Source organism: Coloeus monedula (assembly GCF_965178545.1).
Source record: "Coloeus monedula genome assembly, chromosome: 1".
Taxonomy (NCBI): Eukaryota; Metazoa; Chordata; class Aves; order Passeriformes; family Corvidae; genus Coloeus; species Coloeus monedula.
The window spans coordinates 16,045,268-16,062,010 of record NC_138781.1 but is presented as its reverse complement, the minus strand read 5'-3'; the positions used below and the strand labels follow the sequence as shown (position 1 = coordinate 16,062,010).

The 16,743-nt window shown below is 36.8% G+C and overlaps 1 protein-coding gene across 1 annotated transcript in view; it reads right to left on the bottom strand.

Moving 5' to 3' along the window:
- Positions 1-15,439, bottom strand: part of ODAD2 (outer dynein arm docking complex subunit 2) — a gene marked incomplete at both ends in the record, with an annotated part of 74,183 nt that extends 58,744 nt beyond the window's left edge. Inside the window, 10 exon segments of the mRNA XM_082295241.1 lie at positions 5,000-5,141; positions 5,348-5,467; positions 6,895-6,899; positions 6,901-7,110; positions 9,932-10,045; positions 11,080-11,216; positions 11,672-11,778; positions 12,343-12,538; positions 13,896-14,053; positions 15,216-15,439. Coding sequence (XP_082151367.1) covers positions 5,000-5,141; positions 5,348-5,467; positions 6,895-6,899; positions 6,901-7,110; positions 9,932-10,045; positions 11,080-11,216; positions 11,672-11,778; positions 12,343-12,538; positions 13,896-14,053; positions 15,216-15,439 — 1,413 coding nt within the window.
- Positions 15,440-16,743: the final 1,304 nt, after the last annotated feature.

Below are 16,743 nucleotides of genomic sequence, written 5' to 3'. Positions count from 1 at the left end.
GGTATTTGCTGAAAAATAATAGCCTTAGCCAAACTAAAGAAAAATTTATTTTTCATCTTGATTTTTCTGTCCAGTTGAATAATCTCCTCCAGATTATCCCACCATATACTTTCATGAGGGAAAAGATTTGTTGTTAGAGATTCTACTAATAAGGTGAGTTGGTCAAAGTTGATCACTCCTAAAAAAAGGCATTATACAGAGACAAAGTTATTACATGTACAAATATATTTTGCATGCATTTACATATGCTTATTATGTATTTACCAGCTAAAATATAATCTTGTGCAAGTCTTGCCAATAAGATATTATAAAGAAAAACCAGTTAGCTCTTATCCACAGATTGTAGAAAAAACTGACGTGCAATATATGTCCTACAGAGAATAGGGACTTTTACTCCTCCTCTTAGATTCTAACATTTGCATCTATCATACATACAGGGCCAGATTTCAGGACTACAGGAACACCCATAAACAACAGAGATTTTAAGACTTCTGTGAGAATGAAAAAACTTTAAAAGTAGCATTACAATGTGCAAAATAAGCAACCAAATGTCTGGTACTTCAGTAGGTAAACTGTAACACTAACATTATTTTTCCTTGTCTTACTAAATTTGTAATTACTTTTTGTGTAATTTACTTTAAACAATTAGTACTTGAAGACTAATTACTTCTACTTATTCCTTTGGGTGGGATGTTCATGTCTTTTTCTGAGGTCCTGCACATTAGAATAAAATAGAATTACTTTTCTGCTAATCCCAAAATACAATCAATTTCTTAATACATGGCTCATGAAGCTGATTTAAATTTTTATAATGAGCAGTAGTGTAATCCTAATAATACGGAATGTTTCCAATTCTATTACAACTTAACAAAGCTATACTTTTCCATGATGCAGTTTAAAAATACCGTCTGTCCTCTATTGCATGTAAATTTTGAGAAAAATCTACAAGCCACATCAGTGTCTTCACAAGTGCTGTAAATTTATCACTGGTTCTTATAAAAGAGTTGCTGTATACATCAGCTGCTAAACCACACAATTTTCATTTGCACGTGGGCACCTGGGAGCTGCTGTCCAAGGCCACACCCAGGAACATCCCTCCTGGCACCTGTGCAGTGCCATAGCCTTTCTCCAGCTCCTGGGCCTGGCACAGGACACAAACAGCTAGGGAGGGACAGCAGATTTGTCCAGATACTATTCCAAAGTAGAAAAGAAACACAGTGCTGTTCTGGGAATGAGGTCTTTTGCACTGGAGTAATTCCAAACAGATATGAAATTAACGGATATTTTACATGAAGTGTGAGATTTGACTGGTTTCACTAGCACACTCCTGAAATACAGCCAAAAGTAGAATGACTTTCCACGTAAGAAACCGAATGGTCCTGCAGAACTCTCTTCATCCTCATCCTGGCATAGGTGTACACATAAATCACGCCCTTGCAGGGAACCAAAATCAAACAGCAAAAGTTCTTAAGGGATTAAAGACTTATTCTGGATATTGGTGTTATTCCTGGCACAGTCACCAGCCCCAGTTCATATCTCAACATCTCAGTTTTATCATAAAACTGGCAATAGCCAGTGCTCAACAGTGGGCAGCACAAAGCCCAGCTCTCACCATTTTTTTCTTTTTTTTTCAGTGAACAGCCCCAGCTCTGCCACAAAGAATATTCTGCATTTCTACCTGATGTTCCCCATTTCTAGTAAAAGGAAAACTGAAAAAGTTGACCCCTTCATCCTACTCCTAAAACTATTCCGATGTAAAATGTAGTCCTTCCTCTAGAAATCCAATTCCTCAGAAGCACCAATTTAATAAATAATGTCAAATCTGAAGTAGACTGGGTGAATCTCACTGTGACAAACATCAACAGAGCTCTTCATTCCAATTTTATCTACTCTGGCCCCAAAGGATGCCTAACACAAGGCCATCACCAAGCTCACTGATCTATTTTTCTGCTCTCTGTTAAATCAATGGGGAAGCGTGGCAGGAACACACATGCTCCATCTCCTACTTCACAGCCTTGGGAAGATTGAAGGTAGGACAAGGAGCCAGACCACAGAAGCAGCTGCTTCCCAGCGGAACAATTCCAACCTGATACTCTTTCCCAGAAAGGAAGGGGAGTGGAGAAGGGCAAAAAGTCAGAAGGGAATTTCCCCAGTGCTGGATTTTCTCTCCGTGAAGAGGAATACAAGTACAGAGCCCACAGGCACAACTCACAGCATCTTGCAAGTTTGCTTTATACAAAGAGCAACCATCTTTTTAACATTTAATGACAATCTAACATCATAAAAAAAGTAGGTATCTTTCAGGTTTTATGGGAGTTTTTTGTTTGCAAATTGATTTATAGAGTCTTGCTGAATTGTGATTCACTTTAGCAGACATTTGAAAAATGACTGCATCTACAAATTACAGTATTTTCTTGGTATCTCAAACATCTATTATTTAAGGCATTTTATTAATTTTTTCAGATGGGCAAATAACACAAGCCCTTTGAAATTTGTGCTTCTATATAAATATGCTTGTAGATGCTTAAATAACACAGTCATAAATCTATTTTCTCTTATGTTGCATGTGTCATGAACAGTTGCCTACATGAACAACAAGAATGCCAAAAAATCTCCCAAGTCTGGCCAGAAGTGCAGTATTTATACTTGAATTAAAATGAATTCCATGTGCAAGCTAAAGTAGCACTCCATCAATAAAACATTTCAACCACTGTCTGTGGTATGGCACTGAAGCATCTCTTTTCAGCTTTATCTGACACTAGGGAGTTCTTGCTTTATGTAGCTAAGACTGAACACAGAACTATTTTAAGTATATCTTCAAATACTTAGTTTAATTTATATCTAACTTAAAAAACTATTGGAAGACTCAGGTGTGAGTGAATACATAAAGAAGTATATATTTGAATTTTCACAACAAAACCTTTTCATATTATGGAATTTTATATTATAAACTTCTTAATGGGTACTCACTATCTGATCAAAAATGCTGCCCTGTCATTTCCTAGTTCTAAACCATGACGTAATTTTGCTAGTTGACAGCTGGAACAAAATATACTCATTTCTAAAAGAGAGGTGCATGAAAAATATGCTTTCCTATTTGTCATTCTCGCTCTCCTTTCAGAATGGTTTTATGCAAATACAGATATGAATTTCAATACTGATTTAAGTTCAATACTAAAATATAAACATGACTATATGAAGATTCTAGAGAGGAAAGGGAGTTTGAGACTTAAGTAACCAGGAGACAAGAGCCTTGTCAGTAGAGGGTGGTACATAAATAGGCCAATGAAAAGATTAGTGGGAATTCATCAACAGTAATGAATCTCAAGTATCCTCCCCAGAAGGACCTTGAGTCTTTACTAAAAAGTAACATGGTTGTTTTTCTGAGCTCTCAGAAAAGTACAAAGAGTTGCTTCATAGACAGAAGCAAGCTGAAAGGTTATTAGCAAACTGAAAGGTTTGAAAACAACCTCTTGAACTGTAATTACATGCAAGTTGGGAGAATTCTATAATGCAAAATGTATACATGCTGTGTTCAGCATTAGGAATAGCTGAGCAAGTCAACATGCTCGAAGTTACATTTGCAAAGGGTTATTTTACCATAGCCAAGATGACAAAAATAAAGAGGTCCAACCTAGAAAAGATAAATGTAGACAGGCTTGCATTATCCATGCTTGTCTGCGTCTCTTTGCCAGGTCCACTAAAAGGCCCCACAGACACGAACTGAGAACAAGCAGTGTGAGTACTCAACACATTTTGAAATACTGAGTTACTCTTCTACAATAGTTAAATGGACTGTGAGGAGCCAAAACTTTGCTTACTCCTCACAAGTATTTAATTGTAGAATCATAGAATCATAAAGGTTGGAAAAGATCTTCAGGATTATCAAGTCCAACCTTTGAGGCCCATCATGTCAACTAAACCACAGTACCAAGTGCCACATCTAGTCATTTCTTGAATACTTCCAAGGATGGCGACTCCACCACTTCTCTGGGCAGCCTGTTCCAAAGCTTAACAACCCCTTCAGCGAAAAATTCTTCCTGATGTCCAGCCTGAACCTCCCCTGGCACAGCCTGAGGCCAGGTCTTCATGTCCGGTCTCTGGCTGCCTGGGAGAAAAGGCTGACCCCCACCTGGCTGCACCCTCCTTTCAGGCAGTTGAAGGGAGTGGTAAGATCGCCCCTGAGCCTCCTCTTCTCCAGACTCAACAAGCCCAGCTCCCTCAGCTGCTCCTCGTATGACTTACTCTTTCTGCTGTACCAAAAGCCAGCACCATCATTTTATCAGTCGGATGTGTATACTCTGTAGTTGTACTCAAAAAAATAAATAAGCCAGGGCTTTTATTAGCAACTTAACAGAACATAAATTCCAGTACAAACTTGTAAAGGAACTTCTCCTGAGGGAAAAAAATAATTAGTTTTCCAGAACAGTAAAGAGATGTTGGGTTTTTGATCTGTTTCAGACATATTCAGGATTCTAACTATCTATATTTACAGGTTCCAAAAGATTTTCAACAAGTCTCTGTAAAAACCTTTTTTTTGGTTTGTTTTAGAAGATGCCTGTTTATCATACATTTTCTTGTCCACTAAAGCATCTATCCAGACACAAGACCATGTTAGAATTATTTCAGACATGCATTAATCATAGTTGATGAAAGACTTTAGGCAACTATTCAGTTTTAATAAAAACTCTTGAAAGTTATTATCCACATAAAGAAATCTCTTTGAAAGTTTCATACAAAAAGAAAAGCAGAAACCAAATAATTAATAAAGAGATTATGCCATCTTACGTTTTAAATAACACTGAACAGATGGTTCAATCTAAAGGGCTATATAAGCCAAAAATAGCAGATTAAAAAGAAAGTGTGTGATAAGAAAGTCCACTATACTGCAGGACTATACGAAATAATGAATGTGGATAAGGATAAGGAACTGGTCTGGTGTCCTCAAACATAACTGTTTTATTTTTATTTTTTATACAGTTTATCAGTGCTTACTTACTTTTACATATCTCGCAAGTTTCTGAACTCCCCAGTATTCTGGTGACAAATCGGTGCCTCCTTCCTGACGATGTACAGGCTGTTCATCTTCATCAGTCTCTGAGGAACTTTCACCAACATCTTCAAGGCTGCTTGATGTTTTACTAAAATAAATAAACAGAATCACCAATCTCAAATAGTTATAAACTAATATGGACAAGCACATTTCAAACAGGTATGACAACACTGACTAATAAAAGAACTAGAAAAATACAATTCACATTACCAAATAGTAAGTATAGTGATAATTACTGTAGATAGGGAAAATAAAAATTTAAAACTGAAAGGAAGAAAAATAAATAACCCATACCATTTTGAAGTCTGTTGAATTTTAACAGTTTTAGATTTGCCACTGGCTGTCTTTTTTGTAGTCAGAGGTACGGTACTACTTTTCCCTTCTTCTTCAGAGTTTTTTTTTGAAGCCTTTACGCTACCGGATTTGGGTTTATTTAAAAGAAAAGAACACAGAAATTATTTTTTCCAGAATATTCTTCAGTATACTGTGATTCAGAAAACTCTTGATTGTCCATGCATTAACAGTTTTGGATGGATGAATAGTTCAATTAATGTCTCTGGTTGCTTTTTGTACTCACATAAACAAATGAATTTACTACCTTCTGGCACAGAATTGCTTAACTATGTGGTGTATGAAGAAGTCTCTTCCTTTGTTCAGGACTGATCTCTCTGCCTCATTTTCATTTGATGTCCTGTATTTTTGTCCTAGAACTGACAGTGACTATGTGTTCCCTATTTACCATCCCCAGACATGATTTTCTGTATCTTTCTTCTTTAGTAATTTTATTTCCAGGCAGTTTTGGTCTACCTAGTTCTTCCACACACTGAGATGTTCCATAGCTTTGATCAGCTGAATACAACATATATTGCTTTCCTCGTATTCCAAAAATACTTCTAGTCCTAGCTGGCCACAATCTCTGGTGCTCCTTTTGTCCCTAAATTACAATGTCATGAAAGCAAAATGTCTTTTTGAGCCTAGGCTGGTCACTCTATCACAGTCACAAGAAAAAAAGAGAATATTATTTATGATTACAATCAATTTCACTACATCAAGACTTTAACAATGACTGTAGAAATAGGTTAGCTCTTGCTCTGGAAAGCAAATTTTTTTTTTAACTGATAACCATAGGTCACATCCAAAACCTCTTTAAAATGTTTCTTGCAACTTGTTAAATTGGCAGACTTGAGAAATACTATTTTTTTTGTAGGATGACATTGAAAGGCTTTTCTGCAGATATTCTTCTTCCTCCACTAACACAAAATCAGGAAACATGAAATCATAACAGAGTTCTGATTTCAGAAGAAAAATCCAACAATATCCAACATATGTATACTCTATTTTGGGTGTTCAAACTTTGAGATAATCTCATTAGTGAATATCATGTCTAAGCAGAGCTAGAGAAGTAGCTCATACAATAAGAAATCATTATAAAGTGGTAGTAATAAGTAAGATTCATTCTGATTTTCCATCCTGGACCTCTTTTACCTCCCTCAGAAACTGTGGTTTAGATTAGGTTTTCTACTCTGTCTTGCCTTAAAAGGCATTTTACACCAAAAATACGATGATATCACAGCCCTGGAGGACCAGTACTGCAGATGATTGCAAGTTTTCCTCCCTGCCTTGCTGTGGAAATGACCTAATGACATCAAAGTTGTCGCATGACAGAAAAAACCTGACAACTCTCTTTGGTGGTCCAAACTCTCTCTTTAGAAATAAACATGTAGTCAGCTTTGTTTTACTCCTCCTAACTTAAGACAATAATGGAAACCTACAACATGCAGCCCAATCATTACCACAGTTTAGAGAGATCTTTAAGAAAATTCAACTTTAAAGATAACTACTTATCTTTGGGAAGCAGAAAGCCCACTGCTCTTCCACTTCATACATGGTTTTAACCTCTGGCCAGTGGATCCTCCCCCTGCTGAAGAACTTTTCCCTTTCTCACATAAAGTCTTTTCTGCAAAATCATGAAGGCTCTGTGATTGGCCAGAAACCCCAGCACCTTCCACATGCTGATAATTCTTCTCCTGTGCTGGTTCTTTGAAAAAACTATATTCCTAATAAAAGGAGACATGGTTTGTCACTCATTGCTATATGAATAATGAGCACTAAAACAGTAAATTATAAGCACAATTCTAGGATGCCGTGCTTAAAAATTGTATGCATTAAATGTAGAATTAGATGCTAAGCACAAAATTATATTGTCTTTAAAAGAACAAAACATTAATTTGGAAAGCTGCAGTTATCATGTGTAAATTGAAGTCTTTTAAGTAAATCAAGTTGATAAATTTGGAACTTCCAGAACATATTTGGTGGTTTTGATTTCTAGTATGTCAAAAATCTGTGACACAAGCATTTTTACAGAACCTAGGTCCAAATGAGTTTTAAGATTTAGAATTGCAAAGTCAGCCATTCTGCTTTCAATGGATCATTTACATAAAAACTATTTCCCTGCATAAAGGATTTACAAAAAATTCCCACAAAAAAGTAATGAACATAAAACTGAAAATAGGCTATCATAAACTGCTAGATTTCAGTTCCAAGTAATTTAATTTGATATAGTTTAGAACTAATATAAACACATTCCTTTTTTTTTCATCTTCTGCGTCTCAGGAGAAAACATTGTTGAACAAGTCACATACAAGAATGGAGCTGAGTGGCACCTACCAATCCTTCAGCTGTCAGTGTCTAGTACCATGGCTGATCAATAATATACAGAACAGAAAAGACTCTTGTCAACTCTTATTCTCTATTGGAACACATTCAATTCTTACAGGAAAGTCAACATATGATCGTTACTTATTATTATTATTGTTATTGCAGCTGTCAGTATCAGATAGGTGAAGACATTCCTTTATGTGACTGATTCAGGGCAGTTTTAAGGAGACTGTCACAGTAGGGTCTGTTTTCTTGTCCCTGATGAGAATCGGCTGTTGACGCCTTGCCAACACAAGTGTCTAATTCCAAACTAACTCATGCTAATTCTCTCATTCTCAAAATGTACTCTAGACAAGACAATTTAGCACATGATAAACTAGACAAACCACAGGGGAATAAGTGCTGTAGTTTGATCAGTTAAACATACTTTTAAAAGTGTGTTTGCTACAGCACTATATGCCAACACAGCAATTCTGAATGTTAGCTTAAACAAGGCCAGGCAGATATAAAAGTTAATTGGTTTTGCAATATATGTGTATGTAATGAGCTTTCTGAAGCTCTCTTCTCTTCAGAAAATAAATCAAAACTAGTTCCACTCACATTTCACTTCATTTAGGCAAACCTGAAATTACAGTTTTTCTCTGCATTTTCATAGTTCTAGAGCAGAGAAGATTTTCCCTCAGGTACAAATATGCTGCAGCTCTATGGTATCAACTTGTTCAAATTCTAGATTTAGAAAGCAAAATATACTAAACTTGCTCTTCAGCAAGGCAAGATGATATGAAATTCCTAAACCATTAAAAAGGTATAATGTATACTCTTCTGCATTAACTTATTTACACAGCCAGGGAATACTCAGTATGTGATTTACATGAAAATTGAAGAAAAACAGGATAAATTCTATTTATTTGCTCTTATTTAATAAGTGCACACATTTCTTAAATAGTTACAACATATAAGGACAGAAAACTAGTAAATAAAGATATGTTATCTCTATCACCAATAGTAACATTAATCTATATTAACATTTAGGATTAGAACAGAAAAACCAGTAAAATATTACCATATTTTACCTTTTATGAGCATCAAATGAAACCAAATCACTGCAAATACATTAAGCCAATGTCTAAAAACATTCATATGTTGTCCTATTTATAAAGTGTAAACCAATATCTAGGTATAACATTAAAAAAATACTTGCTTATGAGATAAATGAAAAAATTTGGAACTTAATACCCTTTCAAACAGAACAACTCACAAATTATTTTTCCATTAATTCCATCCCATTCCATTACTGTTAATATAAACTACTGTATTTATGTGCACAACTTGGAATGCTCTGTTCCTTCAAAACTGTCAAATGTCTGTTTCTCAAAAAAATAAATATCAGCCCTACATCCCAGAAAATCAGAACTAGAGAATAATTAATTCCCCATTAATTACTTCCTTCTTTCAATAATTAAAATTGTATTAAAATAATCACAATGAAACTCCTGACAGGTTTTGGCCTGTGATGAATTTTACCACCAAGTTAATCTGTTAAAACCACACTAGAAATCTGAAAAAAAAAATAGTTTTATCAGGAACAATGAAACAACTAAAATTGTAGTGGTAATGTGTGATTCTAGCTAGTATAGAGTTTTAAATAAAAGCCAAAACACTTGCATTTTACAGTGTCTGAAGCAAGACAAAGTATGTAAGCTGGATACTTAACTCTCAGAGCTCTGATATTTAAATCAGGCAGCTCTCATAAAAAAAGTTGGGCAATTATTTATGTTTGGGTTACAAAGAATGAAAATAAAACTTTAAGTGGTTTTGATCACAGAAAAATATTGTCATAAAAAGCTGACCTTTTCCATACAGATATCATATTTTCCTGCTTTAACATTTCCACTGCTCCATAAAGAACAATACCAGAAGACAGGCAAAACATTTCATGCAAAATTAGAAGCTGACCTCACATGCTGGATCAAACCCCACCATAAAGTATGATAGAACAATACATGAAATGGTGTATTATTTGCTATTTACAAAAGAAACTTATTTATTAGAAACTGAAACAAATAATAATTTAAAAAAGCACTGCAGTCTTTAAAATTCTTCATTTAATCTTAGATTTATCTTTGATAAAGAACATAAACGTTCAGCCAGGTTTACAAGGTAACTCTTATCAATGTATATTTGCACCAAGAAGTACACCCAGTACCAATAAATACATACCTGTTTAGCCATATTTTCTACAAATCTAGGTGATTTCTCCCTTAAAAATGTGACTATGTCTTTATAAAGATCACTTTTTCTTTCATAGTCAATATCTTTACCCTTTAGCTGACCCTTAAAAAGAGAATACATTTAAAATTGTTAATAGTTATGCCTTACACAGATAATTTAATCTGCATCATAAAATAGTGCAAAAGAGCACCAAGGTCATACTGTAATGGATTAGATAAAGAAGTCTCATGCTCAGCAGAGTTGACCAAACTTCAAAAAATGCTTCATAAAGAGACATGGATCATCTCCATGGACCCCAATGGACAAATGATCAAGATCTTACACAGAATTTTGCAGGCAATAACCATCATTTAATTGTACACTGTGTAGTTCCACTGAAAAGAATTTATGGCTTATGGCAAACAATCAAGTAAATATGAGTTTCCTGTGCAGTATGGCAGATGTCTAAAAGGCACAGAAAATAACGTGACTTGACGGCCTGAGCTTTATGAGCTTCATCTATTAAAAATGGGCCAAGTCAAAACTTCCCTGGATTTTTCAACTCTTAGGAAATCAATCTGTGGAGTTATGCCTGACAGACATCAATCTCTCTTCAAAATTAATGTAAGAGCTCTGGTCACCACTTAACACATGTAAGGGACTAAATAAAACACATCTTTAGGTTTTAGGAAAAAGGAAGCCAAAAGGAAAAGAAGGAGAAAAGAGAGAAGTAATTTCTAAAAAACTTCTGCTGAAAGAAGGAGGAACGGCTTATCATTTATAAAAAGACCAAAGCAAGCTCTACTAGCCTCACATAATAATATCACACCTCAGATCAAGAGCAATGAGGCATCAGAGAGGCATCAAGTCCCACAGTACCTTTAAATAGGAATAGTGTGAAGAACTTTTATTTAGAGACTAATCAAACACTGATAGTAAAGAGTGCAGAATACATTCCTAGTATAAAACTTTTAGAAAAAGCACTTAAAACATATGGGCAAACTAGCATACATTTATTACTGTGGCTTTCCCTCCTGTACCAAAACACTAGCTCTGCAGGTCTTACAGCCCAATACAACCACCCTAAACATGACTGAGTTTTGATTTTAGCACATAAAAATATTCATTACTCCATGGCATCCTTTATTATTACTTACTCCATTTAAAAACACTCCTGCTGTGCTGCAAGTGATATACAAAGGATCAGTGTCATGTGGTTTGATGACTAAATAACAAATTTCTCCATGCACTTGTCTCCAGGGAGGAGCTCGGCATCCATTAGAGAACATGTAATCTGTAATCAATTAGCATTAGTGTTTGAATCCAGTTTAAAAATATTTTAATAGTTATGCTTGATGATTAATATTACACGTATGCAAATCAAATTCCAAAATCAATACCTTGCTCTTAAGAATTCATATTGTTAAGTATTAATCATCCAAAACTCTGTGACCCACGGCCCAATCCAACCAAGAACTATAACTGTGCTTAGCACTTTTCAGGATCAGGGACTCATATCTCTTCCTCTGCTTCCATTGAAAATATTCATATAATTGAGAGATTATTTCTGTATGTAAAGGCTGAGGAACAACACTGCATATCAGAAAATACTTTTTATTTTACTTTATAACTTCAAGGTAGAAATAAACACCTCAAATGTATTATTGAAATTAATTCAGAAAATTTCACACAGAATTCAAGTACTTAAATAAAGGTCTATGTAAATGTGAGATATGGTCAGATTGGTACCTGATGTATATTCCAGTGATTCCAGTACAGTATCTTCTCCTTGCCCAGAGAAATTCTTGAGAAGATTCACTTCATTATTTACAGCAGTTGGATTTAGTCTTACATCTCTGCAATTAATAGAAAATGGTCCGATATGTACTCATTGAAAAGGATGTACTCAGAGAATATTACACTTTTTTTTTCGTTTACACCAAGTCTTAATAGAAGCAACAAAAATATGAAAATGGGTTATCTTCCATCTTCTTAATTTTGTCCATAGGCTAGTGAAATTTTAGTTCCATACCTAATGCAAAGTCCTTGTAACTCTGAAACAGACTCGATGTAATACTTAATACAATTCCATGAAGAAATAAACAGTTCCTCGAAAATATTTAACTGTGACTTTGTTGTTTGTACAAATGACTTCAATTTGCTAACAAAATGCAAAACATATGCAATAAATGCAATAACACCCCCACACTTGTGGGCACACACTTACATACCCACATCTATAGAAAAAACTTCAGAAAAAAAAGACTTTTCATTAACTTAGAAAACAGTGAAAATTATTTCAATAAATTTCTTTGTCACACCAAAAACACATGTTGTGGGTTGAAACCAATCTGATTTTAAAAAACCCCCAAAAAAATGTACTGCCTAAGATGCTTAGCTTCTATTTGAAATGCACTTACTGTGAAATCTGTTTCAAAGAACTAGTAAGCAGTTGCAAATCCAGCTGATGAAGAAGAAGAACGATTTTCATTTTCAGTTCTGTTTCAAAATTAGATTCTTTTTTCACTTTGTCAAATAAATGCAAGATGGACGTATCTTCTCCTTCAACAGTCCCATATTCAGGGCCAAGAATTTTCACTATAGGATCTCTGTTAGCTGTAAACACGAAACAGAATCATGTTATGTGCTACTATGTTTAAAATGCTCAGGTAAGACAAACTCTTTTTATTTCAATTGCTCAATGATTTTGAGGCTATTAATTTTCAATAAAAAGTTTATAATGTGCATAGCTATTCATCAAACATTACTGTATGATGTATTTTTTTATATACCTCTACTGTAATTTGAAATGTACTTTTAAGAATATGAAAACATTAAGAACAAAAGGATTTTTTTTCCTTAACAAACTAATTCCTTTTCAAAGCAAAGATTGTAAGATTCATTCAACCAAGGGGTGAATATTAAATAGCTCCTTTTATCAACACTCTCTCCTTATCCAAAAATATGGCTGGCTGATTTCCAAAACAGGAAATCAATGGGCTTAACTCACTGAAAACTGATCATTTTGGAAATACAATTTAGTGTTAAAGAACATCTTTAGGTTTTCTAACAGCATTCCCAATGGCCCCATTACTTCCTCAGCTATGCCAGCTGTTCTTCTTGGTAAACAGTGACATAACTGCATATCAATGTGTTTTACAAAACCATTTTGCTCTGTTCCTGCAAATGAAGTCCCATGCATCTGTGAATGGCTCTGCATGATACACTGTCCATATTATTCTTCCCTAATATTCATGGTTGATCAATGACAGGACCCATAATTAGATGGCTCTGAAACTTGATCCAGTATGTATATTTTATTAAGGCAGTTTCCACTACTACTATCAAAGAATACCACTGATTTCTTCTACCTCTAGGTAGGAGAATGATAAGTAGTTTAGCATATCAAGAGTCTTGTCAGTTTGAAAATCTAGGACTTGAAGATGACACAGTGGAAGTACTTGTACCTCTGTTTTAAAGCCATTGTGAGAAGGAATCTAGAAGTGCTCACAGTGAACCTTGTGCAGGTAAGAATGGCTTTAAGCATATTATTTTTTCTTTGGCTATCTTTAAAGGATGTAGCATTTTAAAGGAGTATTAAACTACATACATAGGAAAATCTGTTATTAGCCTCAAATAAAACATTCCTTTTTTTTTTCAAAATTTAAATCTACTGTCTGTTGCAATAGCTGGGATATTACTCAGTATACATGAATTTGTATATGAGATTCAACAGTTTTATTTAACTTTATTCCAAATTTCTGGGTTATTAATTTCTATGTAAATAAAAGAGGAAATAGAAACTCCATTACTTCTGGATCAGCACTTTTAGCCACTTTCATGAATTAACACCTTCTCATATACTTAAAATGAAGGCATATCTTCCTTCCCGGACATTTCATAAATATGAACTGAAGAAGACATATACTTCTTAAGAAAGAGGAGAGATGAAAAAAAAAAGAAGAAAGAAAACCTTCAAGGCATGCCTGTGCTTCCTTTAACTTTTTTTCCATAGCAACTTGTAGCAAACGGGACAGCTGGTCAAAACTGCGAACTCTGAGAGTTGATGCCGAGAGGATAAGCAATGGTTGGCCATCTTTACCTTTGGCTTCAGACTGAACAGTCGCTTCACTAGAAAAATTAAATTGTTATCTTTTTAAAATAAGAACTTGAATAGAGAAGAATCTTGAATGTTATTCAAGCATCACATAATAAAGCATGACATACAATTTCTTTAAACTGTATTTCAGAAAACTTCCAAGGTAAACCAATTTATTTACAGCACATCAGCAGATAGATAGGCCCAAAGCAAACTGTGACTCCATGGGAAGCCCACAATAAGCAGGGTCCTGAAAGGACCCATGAACCAATGGAGAAGGGAGACCACGCTGGAGCAGGTTTGCTGGCCGGACTAGGGACCCTGAGGGACACCCACACTGGAGCAGCCTGTTCCTGATGGACTGCACCCCATAGAAGGGACCCATGCTGGAGCAGGCTGTGAAGACCTGCAGGCTTTGCAAAGGACTCACATTGGAGAAGTTCGTAAAGGACTGTCCTGTGGGAGGGACCCCACGATGGAGCAGAAGAGTGTGAGGAGGAAGAAACATCAGAATAAAACTGACCTCAACCCTCATTCCCTGTCCCCTTGTGCCACTCGGGGGTAAGGAAGTAGAGAAAATCAGGAGTGAAGTTGAGCTTGGGAAGAGGTAGGCGTGGGACAAAGGTAGAAGGTCTTAAGATTTGTTTTATTTCTCATTATCCTACTCTGATTTTTGATTGGCAGTAGATTAAATTAATTTCCGTGACTCAAGTCTGGTTTGCTGATGACGGTAACTGGTGAGTGATCTCTCCCTGTCCTTATCTCAATCCATGGGCCTTTCATTGTACTTTTCTCTCCTGTCCATTATAGGAGGGGGAGCAGCTTACTGGACACCTGGCAACCAGCCAAGGTCAACCCACCAAACCAGGAGTAACTCCTAACACCAAGAAAAATTACACAGTTAATCACTGTTAGACACATGCTGTAAAAAATCTTGGGACTAGACAGGGCAAGTTATATAGATCACTGGCTAAAGAGGTCTGCATCACAAAACAAACAGAACTGTCTCAAACTCTCAAAAAGCAAGTTTTTACACTCTACTAATATTAGCTCAAAATTTTCAATATATATCAAAAAAACCTCCACCTGTTTCAGCCTCCCAAATACAAAAAGGTTTTGTTTATGCTAAATGAAGACAATATTTCATCATAGCTCACCATCTGCATTTGAAAACACACCGCAGTTCAGACTTACTTGATCTCATAACCCTCTCCAAACACTGAAGAGTCCAACTGCGTTTTCCACTCAAGAGGCTCTCTGAAGACAAACGCTGCTTCCTGAGGATGCTTAGTGCTGAAGTCCTCTGCAAACTTAATAATTTGATTTAAAAGGGATTCGTTCAAAGGGGTGATTTCAAGTGTGCCAGTTCCAGAGCCAGCAGCAGTCCACTGAGCTGCTCTCGCCAATGCCACTCCCATGGTCTTGGTCAGTGTCACCGGAGCCCACCGTGGCAACGAGACCCTGTCACAGAACGACCAAACCGAGCTCTCAAATGGTTAAATATGCTGTGGCTGCTATGATTTGAAATAAACCTATCCAGGAACGACTGGGTTCTTTTAACTCATTTAAATCCCTGAAGAGGGGAAGGGGGACTTGATGAAGCCAACTCTCAAATTTTAAAGAAGTGGGGAAATCAAGTGCAAACACTGATTATTTTTTCTTAATTGCTGGTGTTACTAGAAATCCTGCAGCCGGCAGCAGAAGGCCTCTGTTGAAGCTGTAGCAAAAGAATCCTACTGTTAAAGCCCCGTGTGCAGGCGGACAGACAGACACGGCCCCATGGCCCCCTGCACTGCCGCTGAATGGCGGAAAGAGGGGCTCAGCCCCGCCCGGCCAGCTCAGGGGAGGCCGAGGGCAGCCCAAGTGAGCCCGGCTCGGGGCGGCCTCGGCCGTGTGGGGAGCGCGGACCAGGGTCTGGGGTGGGAGCGGGAGGGAGCCGGGAGCCGAGGGCCCGGAGCAGGGACACAGGGAGCCCGGGGGTCGCACGCAGCCCGCCCCACGTTCGGCCCTCACCTCGCCCCGGGCCAGCCGCGCCGCGCCCCGCCATGGCCGGCGGCGTTGCCGTGGGGACGGGCCGGCGTTACCGGGACAGCGGGGACAGCCGCGGCCCCGGCCCGCATTCCTCGTCGGAAGGGAAGGGAGCGGCACTGGAAGTCGTAAAGCGGGCTGTGTGCTTTTTGTGGGGAGTTTAATAATGTAGTAACTAGAGTTGAGTTACCTTGCACCGGAGGTTGAAGGAAGACCACCGAAAGGTTTTTAGCTTGACTTCTATCCAGTACAGCTTAAACCTTTCCCTGACTGTCAGTGGTTACAGGAAAACAGCTTTAATTAATAAAGGTTAAGATTGACCACTTTTAGTTCTTGAGGCAGCGTGACAGATAGTGCTTGAAATGCTTTTGGTTAAAGGAAATGTAATGTGTAATTAGTATTTCTTGAAAGTGAAGGAAGGAAATAGGTAGGGGTAGTGCCAGTGAATAAAGTCCTTTCACATACTGAGGACAACACAGCACTGTACACACACAAATAGAAAGCCCCAAATGCAGAACGGAAATTTACCCTATTTCCCCAATCCTATTATCAACTCATAAGTCGTTGAATGAGCCATCACTTTGGATAAATTTTTGTTAAAAAGTTCCTACTGAACTCATCATGCACTGGGTCATCTTTTGTACCACTGAGCCAGTAAGAAATATATTCTCTGACTTCCCTTCCCACTTGTACA